Source organism: Phaethon aethereus (assembly GCF_964289735.1).
Source record: "Phaethon aethereus genome assembly, chromosome: 7".
NCBI lineage: Eukaryota > Metazoa > Chordata > Aves > Phaethontiformes > Phaethontidae > Phaethon > Phaethon aethereus.
This window is the reverse complement of record NC_138583.1, coordinates 23,234,422-23,255,822: the sequence shown is the minus strand read 5'-3', so window position 1 is coordinate 23,255,822 and position 21,401 is coordinate 23,234,422. Positions and strand designations below refer to the sequence as shown.

Below are 21,401 nucleotides of genomic sequence, written 5' to 3'. Positions count from 1 at the left end.
ATATCTCCTTTCACACTGATGTTGTCATTACAGTTTACTTGAATTTAAAATTTAATACCATCTTTATTCTGGGCTATAAAATTCTGCAGATGTCTGTAAATATGTGCATAAATAGAAAAAAAAATCATGCAATTTCCAGAGTAAACATGGACATTTTATTCCCTTATGTACAATGGCTGAAGTGGTTAGAAAGTACGTAGACATTTTTTAATTCCTTCAAACATGCATAATTAATATACTCCAAAATTAAGCCCCCACTTAGCAGTTAACAAAGGCTAAAAATTGTGTATTTCAACTATCAAGATGTAATATAAAATTGCAACGTTTAAAAGACAGAAATTATAAAGAAACATCAAGTTGCCATACCACAAATCTTTAATTCAGGATGGTGGTGTGTTCTGTTTAAGCAGAATAGATAGGCGAAGGATGTCTGATTACAGATCCTTTTTAATTTCAGCTTAAGTGCTGACTCTGCTTTGAACAGGCGGTTGGATTAGATGACGTCCCAATATCCTTTCCAACCTGAATGATTTACCATTATGAGTTTAGTGCGCTTGTTTAGTGATTTGTAAAACAAGCATGAGCAGACTTGCAGGCGCCTCGTTACTTCAGTCACAAAAAGACTGGTTTTAGATACTAACTGGTTAGTTCAGTGAGCAGGCTACACTATGAAAATATGAAAAAGCCGTATTTCTAAGAATTGTTATTATTTATCTCTTATATTTCTTCCTCTTTATAGAAATTTGAACCCAGTGTTAATATGTGCCAGCAGGGGCTGCTATCTTTTGAAGGATTTGCAAGGTAATTATTTATGTGTTAATTTATCAATATATATACACACACACGTATATATAAAAAAAGATGACACCAGTGTACTGATGTTTGTATGACAGTCACAAAATACTCAGCACAGCATAAAATTTCCTCACATCTTCTCACCTCTAGATTTTTGATGGATAAAGACAACTTTGCCTCCAAAAATGATGAGTCACAAGAGAATGCTGAGGACTTGCACTTTCCACTGTCGTATTACTACATAGAATCTTCACACAATACTTACCTTACAGGCCATCAGCTTAAAGGGGAGTCTTCAGTCGAGCTCTACAGCCAGGTATGCAGGATTGGATCATTGTGTAGTTTTCAACATGTACTTGTTTGTTTAACTGGCAAGTCGCAGAAACATGACCTTTGTGCTTTGAAAATCTAAATGTCCTCAACCCCTGCTTGCAAAACGTTGGAAAACATGATGTGTGGGAAAGCTGCCTGTAAGCACAGTTGTGCTCAAATGCCTTTTCTAAAGCAAAAAAATTGGTTTAGTTTGAGATTCATAGCATTTAGACACCAGTCGGTCTGACCCAACCTACTAAAATTAGACTTTCCCACAGGAAAGACTGATCTAATATTTTAGTTCATTCAGATGTCAAAAACTGTACATTGCACTGCAAAGACAAATTTCAAATGGAACTATAACTTCTGAAAACACTACTTCTAGGAATATTCTGCGGTTTTTTAGACTTTATGCCTGACTGGTGGTGAACAGGAAAAGAACTATTTCTCCCTAGGGCTTTCGGTTCTGTGTTTGTTTGTGTGTATATATATATTTGTGTGTCTATGTATTTACCAAATGCTAGAGAAAGCATTAAACTTCCTGTGAGTAGTGTTTTCATTGCTCTCCATGTTAATGACTCACGATTGAGACAGGCTCATCTGGCGTCCCATGAGCTGCTTCTCCTGGAGTTGTAAGACAGAGGGGTGAGGCTGTGTTAGTAAAGCCCAAAAAACATGATTGCATCAAACAATGCAATTGCAAAGGAGGTTCCTGTAGTAGCACTGCACAGGGTAATGTGAGTATTGTGTTTATAATCGATGGGAAGTGAGATAGAACTCAGCTGGCTCCAAAATTTGCATGATGCAGAAAAGCTTCTTCCTGTCCCTCAAGTAGTCGTCACCAGAAGAGACAGGGCACTTTGTTCTGGCTCGGTGTGTCTGGCTGTCACAGAAGTGGTGGTGTTCCAGCTACGGACACAACTGCCTGAAATGTAATTATTCAGGTTTTGAATAGGAGAAATGATTTCCTCTTTATTCATGAATGTTTTTGGTGGAAATGGTTTTGATTGTCGAGATCTTTGTTTTCAGTAAAGTATTTAATTGTAATACAGGTAACTCTTTCAATGATAGGCATGCTGAATAGTGACAGCAATAATAAGCTGGGCTGCTAACAGATGGGTTAGATTATCTTTCCCTCCATCCTTCCTCTTTGCTTTCTTCAGTGGTTTTCTAGCAAGTAGGGCTTTCTAAAATAAATAACTTAATAAATAAAAAATGGATGGATGGATGTAAATTAGCTTAATATCATTAAATATGATGGCCTGGCACATTTCCATTCTAACTATCCTCAAGAAAGTTGTTCAGAAGACATTATTTTTGGACCTTCTTCTATTTAAAAAGCTAACAACAAAGAACCAGCAAACAAACTGCAGACGCTGTGCCCATAAACTGTCACGGTAGCACCCTGGAATAAATTGCTGTGTTGCTTTACAGCTGCTTTTGCAGGTAGAAACATGGAAATGTTTCTCTCCCTCAGAACATTAAGCTATATATTAAGAACCACTTTCTGCAAGCAGATTCCATGTGTCCTGTCAGATACCATGAATTTCAAAGCTTTTTGGTACTTCTCCTAAGAACATAAATGCTTTCTTAATTTTTGCACTCTTTCTCAACCTAGGGAATGCAGTTAGCTGGGGACTGTAGGTTCTGTGGGCTATGTTTACTCCACAGAGATTGCTCTTTCCAGCACTTTTGCTGAATCGCTGGGCTTTCATTTAGGTCTGCAATGTCTGTCTTCTGCTTTGATGGCATGAGACTGTGGCTTATACGTGTTTACACTGCTCAATTGCATTGCAGGTCCTTTTACAAGGCTGCAGAAGTGTAGAATTAGACTGCTGGGATGGCGATGATGGCATGCCTATCATTTATCATGGACACACTCTAACTACCAAGATCTCTTTTAAGGTATGCTGGTAATTGCATATAGAAACAAAAAATGAGAAGAAAATCAGTAACTTCTCCTCTAATTAAGGAAAAAATTTGCCTGCTACAGAAGTACAAATCCTAATGGGCTAAATCCCAGTAGAATATGAACTATGGACTATGTCAGACATGGACTCCTCAGTTATAAACATCAAGCTTTCCAAATTAGTTTTTGTAGCATGTGTGCTGTAATTTTCTGTCTTTTTATTGTCAGCGTAACTACCATAAGTAGCTGTTACCACTTCTGTTGTAACAAGATGCTAGGTTGATCTGCAGGAGCTTGTTTTGAAAGCAAATTGTGGATTCTTTCTTCTTAGAGGGGAAAACATGCCTTCCTTTCTCCCCTTCCAACTAACAGTAAGTTAACTGAATGCTGCAAAATAATCACATGTTCTTTCAATGACCTTTCTTTCTCACAGGAGGTGGTTGAAGCTATTGATCGCAATGCATTTATCACCTCCGACATGCCAATTATCATATCAATAGAAAACCACTGTTCATTGCCTCAGCAACGCAAGATGGCTGAAATTTTCAAGGTAGGCCATAAGTTGTGGTAAACTATTCTAAGCACGTGCCTTGGGATTCTCCATAATATATCACATGTTTTCAATATTTCAGAATGTATTTGGAGATAAGCTGGTAACAAAGTTTTTATTTGAGAGTGACTTTTCTGATGACCCCATGCTTCCTTCACCTGGACAACTGAAGAGAAAAATCCTGCTTAAAAACAAGAAGCTGAAAGCCCATCAAACACCAGTGGATATATTGAAACAAAAGGTAAAGTCCTTCCTTAATAGCAAGCAGTGAGACCTAACTTTTGTTAGAAATAATTCCTTTGTGTTTGGAGTTTTTGCCATTCCAAAATGCAGCAGAATAATCTAATGCATATTCATGCTTGGAAGACTCATAGTGGATTGCAACACTTTCAAATAAATAGATGAAACATGTAGTGAAGTATTGATACAGCATAACAAAATTTTAGTGTCTTTTAGTTTTATAATACCTCATGATATTATAGTTAGCACCACATGTCCTATGTGACAAATATAAATGAAGTTTCACTCTGAGGCTATCACATTTTCTACTCGTGTTTGTTGAGAAATAGTGATATGCATTGAGTATGTGTGTATATATACAGTCTATAATAATTTTTAGTAGAATTCTGCTTTGTTTCTTTTTTCATATTCAAGCTAGGCAAATAATCTCTTTCTTACTTCCTTTTTGGGGGGACTCTGCTATTCAAGTAGTGCTTTTATCTATATGAGTATTTTTTTAAATTAATGTTTCTAAAAATTAGGGTTGCATCTCTGGTGGCCTCAATTTAATAATGTCTGTGGTTAGTCAGCAATTAGATTGAATCCTTGAAAACTAATTGCTTTTACCCAAAATGTAAACACAATTGAATTAAATTGAATTCTTGTATCAGAGTAAGTACTGGTTGCACCAGTATACGGACATTCTCCATCTTTCAAAAAACTTTTAAACTGTTTCCAAAACAGCATACTTAGACTGGAAAAAGGCGGTCTTGCTCTGAAAAGTGGACATTTTCCCATAATTAGTTGGATTTCATATTATTGGCTCTTTTTCTACCAATACAAGTTTTCTGTATATTCAAACCCTTAAAATGATATTTTACTTTGACCTTAACAGTCTTGCTTATTTCTATTATATATATTCATATAAATATTTATATTTTGTATAAATAAAATAAGATGCAAACAGTGATGAAAACTCTTTTGGTTTTTAAAAATACTTACCAATAATGTAATAAGTGGTTCTGTTGCTGTAGGCTCACCAGCTGGCGCATATGCAAGCACAGGCCAGCAACGGTGCTAGCAACCCCACACCTACCAATGAAGAAGAAGAAGATGAAGAGGATGAATATGACTATGACTATGAATCTCTCTCCGATGGTAACAATATTTATTTATCTATTTATTTATTACAGTGCTGTTAGAACTGTAGCAATAAGGCATGTAAATATTCTAGTTCAGGAATGATGTAGGTAAGTTGATCTTTCTCTGTGAGAGGAAAATGTACTAAATGTCCTTGGTGGCACTTTGGTGCAGTCGTCTATAATACTGTGAAAATAATTTGACTATGTAGACGACTTGAGTGTGACTTTAACTCCAATCATTAGGTGATTTAACTATGCAGTGTATGCTAAATTGTAGTGTTTATAAATTATATTTTATATCACTTATATTACGCAAAATGATTGTGTTCGTAGTGTACTGTATCTACATTTGCCTGTATGGTCTTTCCTAAGGAGTTTAGACACCTGAAAGCTCAAGGTTCACAACAGGGTTAGCCCCTGCATGACTTCCATTAAATTGACCTAAGATGCAGATTGTCCAAAGTCCTCCTTGGTGACTGTCTAATCCCAGAGACCCTTGAAATACCTATTTTAGTTACCCTTTCAGCATCAGCTGTTCACTTTATGCGTAAAGATAGAGAAGCCGCTGAGTCCCTGGCTTGTTCAATAAAGATGGCTTTATTAAAGCTTTAGCTGCTCAGTGAAAAAGTGGCAAGGCATGCTGTAGTGACTTGCCTTGTAAGTTAATGTGCTGTCTATGCTTCAGCTATCCTAGCCTTCAGGAACTGGCAGTTTAGCATAAATCTGCCTTTACGGCCAGTTTATAGATTGCATATAATGATTGGCATGCTAGAAGTGATAACAAATACTGCCGTTAGTAACTTCTACTACTTACTTAGCTCTCCAGTTCAGTCAGACCCATTTGATTTAACTACAGATGAAAGAGAGAATGTGCCAGACCGAGGCAGCTGAGCTGAAGTCATGCATCTTGTTTTGCTTCTCTTGCTGCAGGGCTGGTAGGTTCTGGTAAAGCAAACAGCTGGAGTCAGAAACATTTAATCCTCTCAAGTTTTGTCAAAGGACATTTGCCAAAACCCCAATGCATGGATTGAACAAGCTGGATGCATCTAAATGGGTTACTCACTATTTTTCATTGGTAATTTTTGGACAATATATCAAAGTAGATCACAGCACGTTTACCCAATGAGACAGCAGTGATGGTACAAGTGATAGCAAGGTCTTTCAGTAGTTAAATCCTGCACCATTGTTAAACTTCATAAATGGGTCACAAAACTGACCAAAGGGACAAAAAAGTTACAGATGCACTTCAGTATAGATAAACATAAAGTAATACATTTAAGGGAAAAAACTTAAACCTTGCTTACGTGATTCTAAACTCAACAATGGCAGTTACAGTGTGGGAGATCATGGAATTATTGAAAGTTCTCTGAAATCCTCAGCTTGGTGTGCAGTGATAGCCAAAAGATGAGGATCCATCAGGAACAGTATTGAAAACAAAACATCTTTTTGCTTCAATATAAAACCTTAATGTCCCACAACTTGAGTTCTCTGTCCAGTTCTTGCCTCCATATCTCAAGAAGGATATGGTGAAGTTAAGGAAGTTAGAGAGAAGGGCAACTGAAAAAACAAAGGGAGTGTGGTGGTGGTCTTGCACAAGTCTGAAAAGGTTGGAATTCTCCAGCTGGTAGAGGAGAGAACTGAGGGGTGAATTTGAAGCAGGCTTACTAAATCATTAAGTGGTAGATAAGAGGGATACAGAACTGTTACTCCTGAGATCTAAGAGGTGCTCAGTAAAACAAGCGGAATATAAGTCTAAAACAGGTTAAATAAAGTATTACTTTGTGCAGCTGTTGGTAAACTTCTGGAATTTGCTGCCACAGGAGACTGCGGAGGCAAACGGTATCAGCAGATTGAAAAAAAGGATTGGACAAATTCATGAGCGGGTTTATAAGCAAATGTTATAGGTAGAAATGTATGGTCCAGCATCCCTGTATTCAGCAATTATGGATGTTTGGGATGGTACAAGCGAAGTGGACCATGACTAGTGGCTGGATGCTCTCTTTAAACAGCATTTCCCCTTGCCACTGTCACAAAGAGAATGCTGAGTTAGATGGACCATTGGTCTGACACAGTTAGGCATGTTCTCCTAGGTAAGGTACTTCACTCATGGAACCTTTAAGTCTAATGGGTACCTGCTTAAGTTCTAGGTACTATGTTCAGGGAAGATGTAAGGCTTGCGCATGCCCTGCAGCACAGGACTTCTTTCCAGCTGGTCTCTTATTTACATTACTTGCTTCTGTGTTAATGATTTAAAAATAGTCACAAAACTAAGGACTGGACACTGCTTGTGGGTCAGCAGTATTGTTTATACTAATAGGAAAATATATGAGTTTGCTGCTGGTGTTGTCTTCAGTTGCATTTTGCTAGAAAGTTGGCCTAACTGGATACTTGAGAATACTCCTTGTGTAGGACAGGGTGGAGCTAGTGTAGATATAAATTGCACTGAAAAAATTAGATCTTTGTTAACACACTTGCCAGGAAAATATTGCAAGCTAGCTGCAGTAAGTGCAGTAAGTTTGAGCAATGTTCTAGTTAAGAGAAGGTTTGAGAAATCTGAAGCTAGCAAGAAACATTCACACCTTCTGATATAAAAAGGAATCTGCAGCATGGTTTACTGCTTTATTACAATGATCGTTCTTTGGGATCTTTAATTACGTTAATAATCTGGCAAAACTAATCTAAATAATGGTCTGTAAACTTTCTAAAAGATTTTCAGTTTTATTTTCCTTACTGATACATTAGGTTTATATAAGGCTAATAGTTTTACAACTGACACTTAATTTTCATTTCTCTGGCTGTAATTCTTAATTTCCTTTACTCTTATTCCCTCTCTGACTCTGTTTCCCTGTAGCTGATGTCCTTAATGCTTCGCCTGCTCCTAACAGCCAGGAAGGTAAAGGCCATTTGGTTGAGCATTTTAACTGCATGAAGTCAGCACTGCATCTCCAGCCTGTTAAATGTGACAGTGTGAATATATGGTTTCCACTTCATATTAAAAATGCAATCAAGATATTTTTTAATGTCATTTGTTAACTGGTCAGGAGCTGTTAGAAGGCTGCATGTGTGACACTGGTTATGCATAAAAAGAATATGGGCAAAGCATCAAGAATATCAGGAATGAGATAAAAGCATTCCTTTTGTGACAGTTACAATATTTTGGTCCAGAAAGACCAAATTAGTAGGTGCATTATTCTCTTGATAAATACGTAGCTTTGAAGAGGGATTTCTGTAGATGTAAAAAATATTTGTTCATGGTGAATGTAAGGAGAGGAAAGACAAAACTTTCTGTACAAAGACGTGTACATGTTTGATTTGGTTAATTGTGTTTGGACTTGAGCAATTCTTTGTTGTTCAGGAATATCGGTGGTTTTCAGATAGCAAGCTTAATTCATTAGATGATTTTGTTTTAAGCATCTTCTGAGCACAAAAGGATGGGCTTTTAAAGAAGTGCGACATATTAACCAAAGCTGAGCATTAAATTTTTAAAGTACAAAATTACTACTAAAAGAGAATGCTTTGACCAGTAAATGCATTATTTTGGCAACTGGTTATTCAGAGAAGATTCACAGCATTGTCCACAAATACTGTTAATTCAAATTAAATTTCCAGTTGAAATTGTTTGGCTTTATGTTTATTGAAATCCCATTAATTTTTAGATAACATTCTTGAAGACCGACCTGAGAATAAATTATCAAGTGATAAACTGCAGTTTGAATATAATGAAGAGACTGCCAAACGAATAAAGAAGGCTGATTGTGCTACGTACAATAATAAAGGAAAGGTAGTTCTGCTTTTTCCCTCTTTCTTCTCAGCCACACTTTGATATATAACCAGCTTCAAAAGGATTTGAGCAGTTTAGGTAACCAAGACATCAGATGGCAAATGCTCTTTAATGAAGACAAATAGTAGAAAGCATGGAAACACACCAGAGAAAATAGATTAAATAGAGCAAACACTCAGCATACTGTTCAAGAAAGGTCCTCAGAGGTTATTGCATATACAGGTTGTTTGGCTGAAAATTTTAACTGTCATTGCTGACAACAAAAGACTTCATTGAAGCTAAATCCAGAAGTTTATTTAGATATCAGATTTCCACTAACATCAATGGAACTGAAGATTTCATCTGAATCTTCAGCAACTGTTGTGTGTATATAAATCACTTTAACATATTGCACTATGATATCAATTCGCCACATTACTTTTTATTAAATCCTCTGACAACTGAACCACTGCATTGCTGTTTAGTAAATTGTAGTTTCTTCTGAACACAGATGTTTTTGTCTAAATTTTTGTAGAACTGACTCTGAGGCCTTTGCACGCTGTTCCAATATCAGTAACAGGTATTGATGCATAAACCTGCACACAGAGGTCTGTTAGGTGAAGACAGCAAACCATATAGGAAGAAAGACATAAAGAATTTTAAGGACATAAGATATGCAAGAGTACTTTCACATTTAGTAATTTTATTATTATATGTTCCTGGAATTGCCACTTAGGTGTACGATATGGAGCTGGGTGAAGAATTCTATCTTCCGCAAAATAAGAAGGAAAGCAGGCAGATAGCCCCAGAGCTATCAGATCTTGTCATTTACTGTCAAGCTGTAAAGTTCCCTGGTAAGTACACTGCCCTGTTTTATTGCTTTAAGCTTTCTAATTCTTAAGAGACATTATGTTTATGTTTTGAATCAGTTAGTACAAGCGCTTTCAAATTGAAGTAGTGGAGGAGCTTTTTTTCTTGATGATTTGGTAGACTACACAATGATAGCTTCTGGCTGAGAAGTAGTATAGATAAATTATGTAAAGACATACTGTTTGTCATATTAAAATGTTCACAAAAGTGAAATTTGCCAGTCTTCAAAACTTAGACAACTGCTTCATTGCCAAATGACAGATGACAGAAAGCTTTATCTTAAGAGCTCTGAGTTTCCATGTAAGGACATACTGAATTAGGAAGGAAAATTTTCTTCGTACCTTGCAGAGTGAGCTTGTCACGTTTCTTTAAATGACTTCAGTTTTCATGTTTCACCTTCGCCTGCAGCTGCATCTTCTGTTCTTTCCTAAGTGGATAGGAGCGGAGCCATTTGAGGGGGGTAAAGGAGCCTTTTCATCGCGTGGGTGAGGACAGCTGATTACACACACACTCTTTAGGGAAGGGGTTAAGGAAATAGGAGGGTCGTCTTTTGTACAGTAGGAAGAATAATGTTTGCAGAGAAGGAGAGGGAGTCACTGAAGAGGAGATCACTGATAGTAACTTGTTCAGTACTGAGACATGAGGTTGAGTGTGTTTTGGCTAATACTGTGTATATAAATAGTTTTAAATTGAGAATTTATTGTTTATTGATGTGTTTAATGTTTTGAATGAAAAATCTGGTTTTTAATGGGATGGTTCTCTCTGGAAAAGTTAGCAATTCTGCCAAATCATGATCTTATACAAATAGAACTATAATCAGATCAGAGAAGCTAACCAAACATAAAATAGTGTCAAATAGGCAAGATAAACATGCTGAAAAATGGAGACACCTTCTTTTACAATCTTCTATAACTTTAAGAATTATAGGTGTCACTTGTAAAAATAATAACTTCTAAAAATTAAAATCTGATACTCTTTTTAATGAAATCTGCCATGAGATATCTTTCAAATAAAATATTTTCTTTTGAAGAATGATATTCAAGATTAAACAGAGAGAGTTTAAGTTGTTCCAAGCATTTTGACACACAAAAAAGTTCTGATGTTCTAAGAAAACTTCAAAATATTTCATTTTTTAATGTTATTTCAGTTATAAAAGAAATACCTGCTTTTCTTATTGGATTTCTTCCTCTTGCTTTAAAGAGGGCGAGAATAGAACAATTAAGAAAATTAGTTCCTTTCACAGATGAACACATGAAGCTGTAGAAATTAGTTTTCCAGCAAACTTTGTCTCCTTTGAGACAAATACTGCCTACTCTGCAAGACATGTAGACTTCCATGGCCACCACGCTACTGATTGGATTCCTCTGCTCAGCTGGAGGGCACAGACATGGTGCACTGCAATACCCCAATATTGTCCATTAATAGTGAGACCAGGCTGGTACATCCGTGACTATGTAGCTCTATTGACTGGGTTCCTACCCAACTCAGAAATGAGAGAGTTTGGGAAATGGGGAGGGCAGAATTCATGTCAGTGTTTTATCAATGGTGTAAATACTTCATTTCTCCTGTCTTCATATATTTCTATTCTGTGTTTACAGTTGCCTATGTCCCCGAATGTTAATCACTGATTTGTGACTATAAAAAAGGACAAGGACCATTACGTTCACCTATCCTAGCCTCCTGAGTAACACAGACTTCCTTAAATGCTCCCTGGTCAAAACAGAATTTATCATGTGGAGAAAATAACATTTCTTGCTTATAAAATCTCTGGTAACAAGGAACACACCACAGCTCTTGTTGTTTCAGTGGTTCTTGACCCTTACAAATCCTTGCTTAGCTTCAATTTCTGTTTGTTGGATATCATTATACCATTATCTAAGAGGGTGAAGGTCTGTTCTTTTGGGTCACTCAAGATGAGGGTAGTGAAGCATACTTGAGCATAGTACTGCTGTAACCCACTGACACATGGCTTGTTGCCTTGGTGCTGAGGATCCTTACACAATGAGTAGAGAAAGTTGAGTACATAAAAACAGGATTTGTGCAATCAAGTGCAGAGAGCAGGGAGTCACCTGAGCTAACTAGCAGGAAATTCAGTCGCCGTCTCCATTGTATCAGACTATCTGCCCCTATGGTATCGCTTTTCAAGAAATTAAAGTGAACATAATAAAGGGCACCCTACATAAAAAAGTACCATAAATTCTTTTTCAGGATCTGCAAACCTGCAGACTAACTGAGTGTTGGTCTGAAACACATGGTGAGAAGATGAGAATTAACCTGTTACTTTAGCATGGTTAGAATAAGAAGGGCAGGGAAGTTTGCCATCCTCTGGATTAAAAATCTAAAAGCAGTAAAGCAGTGTGGTTATATCTAACATGAGCGACAGGCACTAAATTCTGTAACTCCAAGGATATAGCATAGGGGTTTTAGGGAAATACAAAACATTTACTCTGTCATTATGGTAGTATGACTGGATCTATGTGCAATGTGGTGGGATCTAAGATGGTCCTGCTTTGACCAGAGGGTTGGACCAGACGACTTCTAGATGCTTGCCAACCTCCATTATTTTATGAATTTATGATTCTAAGAATAGGTGATGCTATATTTTGGAGTCACGTTTAAATTGGAGTGGAAAATGGAGTTTTTCTCTGATTGGAGGCGTGTCACGTGCAAAGCACGGCCATGGGAAAGGCTGAAGGAAAACTCCCAGCTGCAGCTTGCCCTGTGGCCATCACACTGGGTTCAGTTAACCGTGGTGTTCTGCATTACGCTCTGGTGATTTATGAGGTTAGCCTGTTTCCTCAGTGACTGTCTCCACAACAGGATTTTGAAACCTGGATCTCGCTTGCCAGATCCATTTGATCCATTGAAAACTGGGATTAAATAGTGCTTGGAAGCACACAGTGCATAACTTCTCATTCTTCTAGTCAGTCCATATTCTTTCATCTCAGCTTCTACCATCTTCTGTGGTTTATGGGTATGCTTTGGCTCAAAGAGAAAGTACATCTCCAATGCTGAAAATATTTGTGTATATCCTAGATTTTACTAACCCGAGCAGTTGCATTGAAACTATCAGCATAATTTTACTGAGTACATGTAGACATGCTGTAAAGATTGAGAGATGAAAATTTACAGCTGTGGACAGACTTCAGTAGAGTTCAGTGTATCCTCTTTGTGATTTACATTTGTAGTTGAAATATTACTGTTAAGTCCAGAACTCTCTTTAGGCAGGTGTGAATTGATGTGAGCTCATAAGGGTCATTTTATGAGTCACAGTTAGGCAAATAACAGTGTCTTTGGTCTCCGAGAGCGTCCCTCACCTCACTGCTGTGGGTGTCAGAATAACTATCGTGCGTTTTGACTTACTTTAATTTTGGTCTGCTGTGTGCTTTCTCCAAGTCAACAGAAAGAAACTGACCTTAAACGGAATTAAGTTTGTTTACTTCCCTGGGATTTAGATCATGATTTTAATGATTATTTTGCTAGAATACATATGTTTCAATAATAGCTACACTAGAGCTTTCCAGCTCCACTTATAGTACGTATTTGCCATTAAATGCTTAATGGATTTTGCACACCTACCATAATTCCCATCATTGAAATGCAAGTTCTAAACAGAAGAAGATAACTCTGAAAACATCTCAAGGTTAAACTGTTTAACCAACAGCATTTGAGCTTTTTACTTTACGTTATATCTTTAAATCATATTCTTGCATTTATTTAATTATGTACATATTATATCCCAGATGAATTCCATTATATTCACTAAGGTACAGATTTATTGCTTCTGTAGACAGGATTTTTTTTTTTTAATTGTTCTAAGGTTGAATACATTGGGACTGTTACTGTAGAATTTTTTAGTATTCATTAGGACCATTTGGTAATTTGAGATAGAGCCACTACATTCATCAAGCCAAAAAGTAAAATAGAGAAAAGCAATATCACAGAGAGATAACTGTATATTGTATTGCTTCAGGTAAGTTTTTATATATGTTTTATATATATATATATAAACATACATAATATATAACAACATACATCATATATACACATATAAAGGCATGTATGTATGTAAAGATGTTAAGTTGTGGAGAAAAATACACTGCTTGCCCTGTGTACTATATAACAGGAGTATTCATGCCTTCAAAAATAATGTAAAATATGATGGAAAATGTCCTGCCCTCTTGGTCATGTTTTTTGGCTCATTTATTTTACATTTATGGGAACAGGCTTGTCAACTCTAAACCCATCTGGCTCTAGCAGAGGAAAAGAAAGAAAAAGCAGGAAGTCCATTTTTGGCAACAATCCTGGCAGGCTGAGCCCTGGGGAGTCAGCTACTCTTGCCAAAGCATCTGGAAAAGGTAAAGTTAGCATCTTCTTTCACCAGTCACATGGAATGACTCTGTAATCCAACAAATGTACCAGACCAAGTCGTTAAAGATCAAATACTTCGCAATGTGTATGGTGTTGAACTTTGGAATGGTTTTTCGTTAGCACAGCAGCTATTACAGTAACACTGTTATAACTGAAGTGTCGAGTGTGGAATGTTAAAATAGCATTACTTGGTCAGGAATACGAAGACCCTAATTCATAAATGATTCAAATGTAACATACATTTTAAGCCATGTATCTTAAAGTTTGTGTTTTAAAAAGTATGAATGAATATTTTCGAAGAACAAATGGAAGGCAGAACTGTTGGGCTGGATCCAGAAAAGGATTTTTAGTGTCTGAAGTAGGGTTTAGTTGCCTACAATTCAGCCAAGTCCAAATGTGTAATGGTGCAAACTCCTGTGTTCCACCTTGGAGGTATTTAGACTCTGCAGGTGATTCAATTTGTGAACTTGGAAATTGTACTTCTGCATATGACCAGATGTAAATAAATACAAAGAAAGTACAGAAAAGGTTCTGAAGCAGGGATGAGATCCAGATTCCCTGCCTTGTTAGGTGAATGCCATAAACAGAAAGTTATACAATTGTACCCTTTCTTGTACTCATTTTCTGGCTCAAGGAATGTTGCATTTCTTTCAGCCCAAGGGCACGGCTGCAGCAGACAGGTTAGATTCCCTTCGAGAGGCCAGTGTCCTAAAAATGAAGATGTCTCATGCCTAATTCTGAAGGACATAAGTATTTTGCTGGCTTTGTCCCCTAACTTATGGCACTCTGTAGACTGCCTGTTCGGAGACTTAGCAGATGGGTTTCAATTTTGCCTGCCTTCCTCCTGTAAAATTTATAAATGAGAAGAATGGAATTTTATTCTATTATTCTATTCAGGCAAATGTCAATTAAGTATTTATTTATGAAAATAGTTGTTAGCACATCTAATCACAGTATCATTTCAATACTTAAACATTATGTTCCCTCTCATGGATTGTTCTTACTGTATAAGCAGGAATGTCACACTCATACTGAGTAGTGTCATTTTCCAGGATCACCTTTTTCTACCATAACCGAAGTATGAACACATACTTCACTAGAAAACATTGAGTTCTTGGAAGTCTCTGGATCTGCAGCTGTAACTTGAAGGTACTGTTTATTTTCCAGGTCCTTTCGATGTGATGCGGCAGACCTGGGAAGATCCTTGCTCTCCTTACAACTCTCCAGCTTCTCTCAGTGCTATCATAAGGACGCCCAAGTGCTACCACATCTCCTCCCTGAACGAGAACGCTGCCAAGCGGCTGTGCAGGCGATACTCTCAGAAGCTGATCCAGCACACTACCTGTCAACTCCTGAGGACCTACCCTGCTGCCACACGCATTGACTCCTCAAATCCCCATCCACTGATCTTCTGGCTCCATGGTGTACAGCTCGTGGCTCTTAACTACCAAACAGATGGTATGGGTACACGAACGCACATTTTAATACATTTTAAATGTTAAGTAAGTCCTTAAACTGTGAATTTGTATTTGACATTTGCTTTTACCTGCTATCATGAGGGGACGTACATGTCTGTGTGCCCCAGCACAAGCAGTTTCATACCATGACAATGTGGTCCTTGAGAGTAGCAATCCCAGAGTTTATGCCAATGCAGCAGATCTCCTGATAGCACAGAAGTGCCTGGACAGCAACACCTTCCATTTTTATTTTTATTTTATTGCCGAAGGTTGGGTTTTTTCCCCAGTTCAAGTAGCTGTTACCTTTTTCCAATTATTTCAAGTATAAAAAAGTACTGAACTATTTTTTACTTAGAAGTGCTGCCTTGGATGCTGGTTTAATGTTGATCAAAACTTTTTTGGGCCATTTTCTATCCTATCTTGTGTTCCTTCACCAAGCTACGCAGTCAATGCTTTTTCATTCTGCAGTTCAGGGCAAATACCTAGAAACTTCTCAGAGAATACGTGCAGGCAAGCCCTACAGTTGGATAAAGACAACAGAAAGGTATAGAAAAGAATGAACTGTTCTTACAGTTTTGTAGAATTAAGTATAGGATAGACTGGATACATAAATTACAGCTATCTCTGAAAAGCAAAAATGAATTGATAGTACACAATTACAATTAAAAAAAAGATACTTAAAATATGTCTTTGTCTTCACTGTTAGTTTTTCCATTGTACCATTTCTCTTTGTCAGTTTTGGCTGCCTTCCTTTCACAGATCTTCCTCTGCAACTTAATGCAGCGATGTTTGAGGCTAATGGTGGCTGTGGATATGTTTTGAAACCTCCTGTTCTGTGGGATAAAAATTGTTCAATGTACCAGCAGTTTTGTCCGTTAGAAAGAGATCTTGATAATAAGGAGCCGGCTATATATTCTTTAACAGTAAGTACATTAAAAGGAAATTTCATACAGCCAAACAGATAGAAGCAGACAACATTTAACTCAGTCTTTAACCAGCATTACAGTCATGCTTCTGTATGAAAAGATTGAAACTTTCATTGTTGCTTGTACTTCTGAAGGTCAGCATAACTAAAAGAAATTGGAGAGGGAAGGAGCAAATAACTGTCTTCATTTTATTTTATTGGCTGGTTTGTATCCATAGTTACTTTCACTGTTTCCTTCACAATATTTGTTGAAACCCAGTCCTGAAAGCATTTTCCCCGGGACTACACAACTGTGTAAAATTATACATGGGCCTGGATGTTTCACACGTTTGCGAACACTTGAGAAGCTACACAAAAAGCCATTATGAAAAGCTGTACTGAATCTTAAAAAAAATGTTTTTTAAAAGTTATATAATAAAATATATCATTCATGGATTTATGGCCAAAATAATGTATTCTAAGAAGCTAGTCCCTTCCACTAAGTGTTTCAGAAAAGTGAGATTCATAGGAATCAAAATTCCCCCAGCTGCGGTAATTGCACACCTAATTCTTGTGCTGTGTATGCCAAAGCAAGCCAGAGGTCAGTGCCATTACCCCACAGTAACGAAGAGGAAAAGTTGATCCTTTTTGACTATGTTACTGGTACATTCTTTCTGGATTAACTTTCAGATGCCTTGAATGGTTACACTCGTGATGTGTAGTGTATTTTTTTCAGAGGAAAGATACCATAGCAAGGGCATGGGGTGGGGCTGAAGCAGCTCTGCTGCTGAAATTACTGCCCTGGCAATTACAAAAGTAGGGGAGCGCTGTAATTAAATCAGCATGTTAACAAACTGTGCAGTGCGCTAAACAATATTTAGCTCAGAATCGTGACAATAGAAGAATTACTCCACTAATCGGTTTCTCTGTGTACTCCTTGGCTTCAGATTGTGTCTGGACAGAACGTCTGCCCCAGTAACAGCACGGGCAGTCCCTGCATCGAAATCGATGTGCTGGGGATGCCTCTGGACAGCTGCCATTTCCGGACGAAGCCCATTCATCGCAACACTCTCAACCCCATGTGGAACGAACAGTTCCTCTTCCGGGTTCACTTTGAAGATTTGGTCTTTCTTCGGTTCGCAGTTGTTGAAAATAACAGCTCGGCTGTGACAGCTCAGAGAATCATTCCTCTAAAAGCTCTAAAAAGAGGTACAGTATAGTTTGTAGTGACACCCTATGCCAAAATGGTCCAGGAGATTTCTGGACTGAATCCTGCCACAGGGATATTTTTAATCAGCCGATGGCATTTTTGTAGAGATGACGGGGAGCAAATACCAGACCACAGCTTTGCCCTGGCAGTGTGATGCTGGGACTCCCTGGGAGCTGGAGGCTTCCCCAATGACTTGTAAAAGGTCCGCGATTGTGCTGTTGCAGAGGCTGCGGCATCTTGTACGCAGTGGCTCCGATCCTGAGCTGTAGCTGTGGGGTTGCGTTCACCGTGAGCCTTGCTGCTCCCTTAGGAAGCACGGAGTGGTTTCGCTCCCTGCCTTGTCCTTTGCCCGAGAAACTGCTGTAACTGGTGGTCACGGGGCAGGGGGGAACTGCACTTCTTGCAGCCATGGCTGGAGGAGAGGTGAAGAAAGGGTGAAAAAAGGTGAGAGAGAGAGATGAGGAAGCATCATTAATTCTGTGACACCTGGGAGAGGGAATTTCCATATTGCCAACAGCTCTTCAGCAGAGTGGTGAAAATACTTTCACATTCGCTTCGTGCCACTGTAATACCACACAACAGTCTTAGCATATGAGATCTGGCCATAGACGTGCATTTTCCCCGTGAGAATTTGTCTTTGTTTCATTCATGTTCTAATATTTAGCTATTTCATGTATGAATATATTGAATATTAGAGCAAAACAAAGGTGGTAGGCAGCTACATGAGCCACTCAGCAGTGCATAGCATTTAGGTTACACTGTTGTACAGACCAAGAGTGTTAATGCAGTGTTATTACAGTGCGTTAAATCCTATAGGTGTGACAAATCGTATCTATAAATATAGCAAATGTGAGTTTTCCATTTACGAGATTTGTGTGCTAGGATGTGGCAAAGTACTTACCAAAGGGTTTTTTCTGTTCAGGCTATAGACATGTCCAGCTCCATAACCTGCACAATGAAGCATTAGAAATTTCTAGTTTGTTCGTAAACAGTCGGAGAATGGAAGAAAGTCCCTCTGGAAACACTCTGCCTGCATCTACGGTAATTTAATATTTTTTTGTGAATGCCACATATTCTTGTCTTAATGGCTACTGTGGTCTGAAGACTTCTAGAACCAGACTGTTGAAAGATGTTAGGCCTTAAACCTGCACATTTTTCAGAAGTACCTCGATGCCTAATTCTTTTGGGCTTTGGTGGAAGTAAGGGTCTCCCACCTGGCTGAAACTGTGGGAGGGTAAATCTTTACAGAGTCTGGCTATTTAGGTGTAGCACGAGAACTCCTGTGCTGGAGAAGGACTGTGGTTGAGCAGTAAGGTTCAGAGCTGCCTCCCTTTATGCATGAATCATAAGCAATGGGACAAAAAAAGAAAGATGCAAATTACCACCAACTTTGGAATAATGAGAGTAAAATTTAATTCTATTACAGGAAGAGATGGAGTCTGTATTTGCATAAATACGTACACATTTATATATGGGGGGGCACATCTACATGCTTATGTGTACAGATATTTGCACATACACATACAGATGTGTGTATAATATATAAAACACAGTATGGATGGATGTGTTGTTGTTTAGTTTAAATAGCCCTTAATGTTAGGTTACCTGGGCTACTTGTGCTTTAGTAACTTTAAGCATGTATATTATCATTTTGCTGGTTCCTGAAGTGTTACATAAAACCTCCCGAGCTACTGTGTGTGCAGCAGATGTGTTGCAGAGGTTATCCTCCTGTGAATACGTGCCGAACGCATATCTTGCTGAATTACTAGGGCAGAAAGGAAGAACAGAAATGGTTTGGAGGGTAAAACAAAGCTGTAGATTTTCATCCAGTAATTCATATGCTCAATTCAAATAGTCTGAGCTCCACCAGAATGCAGACAGTGAGTGATGGAGGTCTACCCTTTGTTCAGTGGGAGTTTATGTACTCTTACTGGAAGGCTTCCTTCTTCTTCTTTAACTTTAGCTTCAAGGTATGCTGGGGTCTTTTGGGGCCTTAGTTTCTTGGTTTTTTTTTTTAAATGCCTTGATCTGTAGTGTAAGAGCCATGGAGTAGCTGGATAGCTTTGTTCTGTTAAGGTCCTTACAACTTGTGTGTACAGTTTCTTTTAAGTGACCTAAAAATAACATGCCTGTGTGAAAACATTCAGTAACCTGTTGAATGTTGTCTGAACAGTTGTTTAGCATGGGGGAAAAGAAAGCTGCTGTGACTCACAAAGTGACAATTCATGGAGTTCCAGGCCCAGAGCCTTTCACTGTTTTTAATGTAAGTGGGGGGACCACAGCTGCACAGCTTCTCCATCAGGTAAGCTGCCTGCTGAATTGCAGGCTCTAGCTGCAAGAATCCACACTATCATCATTCTGGACGTTCACCTCCCTGCATTTCTCACATGCAGGGTCATTGTAGTTCATTCATCACAGCAAGGAGGTGCTTTAGAAATGTATTACTGTGGAATTGCAAACACAGAGTATCAATCATCAATGAAATTTTCTCAAATGTTGGCTTCAGAGAATGGTTTTATAATCTTAGAACACACTCCCTATTAGTATTTTAATATTTGGGCATATGCAGACGAGAAAAACAATCTTTCTGACCAACAGAGGCAGTGGGCTGTCCTTACAACATGGGCAAACATTTCTGCGCAATTCTTTGAACTTAAGCACCATAGGAATACAGAGTAAAAGTTAGAGGGCTAAGTTCATGAGTAGAAAACCCAGTTAACTCAACAGGGATTGTTATTCTAGCAGTGGGAAAAGACTGTACTGTCCTGGGATTATGAATAAATTGTCTGGCCAGCCAAACAGGACAGAAATAAGCCTAAATAGTACTGCCTTGTCTGGAATAGCTGAACTGCTTTGGCTAGGCTAAAGAGAACAGTACATTACCCTGGAGTAAAATATCTGAATAATAAATAGCACATCAGAAATCTTGCCCACACTATCAGAATAGTTATTGATTCTTAAAGCTGCTTTATTCATTCTCATTTATACTAATTATGTAGTGTTTATATTTAGCATTCTAATTGCTGTGTGTTTATTGTGGTCTGTCTTAGCTCTTGGCTACCACAAAAGACACCGAGTCATGTGCTGCAGACTATTTTCTGATGGAAGAGAAAAGTTTTATATCTAAAGAGAAGAGTGAATGCAGAAAACCACCATTTCAGAGAGTAATTGGTCCTGAAGAAGGCCTAGTGCAGCTTTTGAACAGTTGGTTCCCAGAAGAAGGATATGTTGGAAGGATTATCTTTAAAACCCGAGAGGAAGTAAGTCTGTTTTAGATAAATTGTTATTTACAAAGGTCGCTAAAAATAGCTGTTAGGACCAGGAAACAAAAGGGTGCAGTATTTGTTTCACTGCTTGGTGAGTAATGTCAATGTACATCGTTTAAAAACAAATACAACCCTTGATTGAGCACAGCTAGACTTTATACACCTGTGCAACACTAACTTGACTTCACTTCTAGGATTAGCTATGTGGCATTTCATCATCATTGCTTACTCAACAGTTCAGTGCCACTAGCTTACTGCTTTGGCTGATAGTTCTAATTTAATGTAAATCTAGATTTTTATACGATAGATTAATATAAAGAAAGGAGGAGAATAGTTAATACCAAAGGATCATAGATAACAGAACTCTAGACTACAATTATCAATCAGTTTAGATGTCAGCAACTTCTTCTCTGTTCAGAAAAATTAGAAAGGATTTTAATACTAAAGAACTCTCAAAATCTCAAAGGATGGTTAAATTAGCAATGGTAGCCTAAAGTAATGAAAAAGGTGATTTAATTTAAAGGAGGAGGATGGAGTGATTACTTCACTTTAACCTATGAGCAAATCATCCACAGCTTGAAAATATGCTAGTGCTCAGGCTTGTGAGAGAGAAACAAAAAAGCAGGAGAAAGACAC

At 38.0% G+C, this 21,401-nt stretch overlaps 1 protein-coding gene across 1 annotated transcript in view; it reads left to right on the top strand.

Moving 5' to 3' along the window:
- The window catches only part of PLCE1 (phospholipase C epsilon 1), a gene marked incomplete at both ends in the record, with an annotated part of 143,570 nt that overhangs the window by 119,598 nt on the left and 2,571 nt on the right, over nt 1–21,401 (top strand). The window contains 15 exon segments of the mRNA XM_082002451.1: nt 740–801; nt 946–1,111; nt 2,905–3,012; nt 3,450–3,566; nt 3,649–3,807; nt 4,820–4,943; nt 8,584–8,708; nt 9,424–9,541; nt 13,784–13,915; nt 15,096–15,386; nt 16,145–16,308; nt 17,237–17,498; nt 18,422–18,540; nt 19,673–19,801; nt 20,550–20,759. Of these exon segments, the coding sequence (XP_081858577.1) occupies nt 740–801; nt 946–1,111; nt 2,905–3,012; nt 3,450–3,566; nt 3,649–3,807; nt 4,820–4,943; nt 8,584–8,708; nt 9,424–9,541; nt 13,784–13,915; nt 15,096–15,386; nt 16,145–16,308; nt 17,237–17,498; nt 18,422–18,540; nt 19,673–19,801; nt 20,550–20,759 (2,286 nt within the window).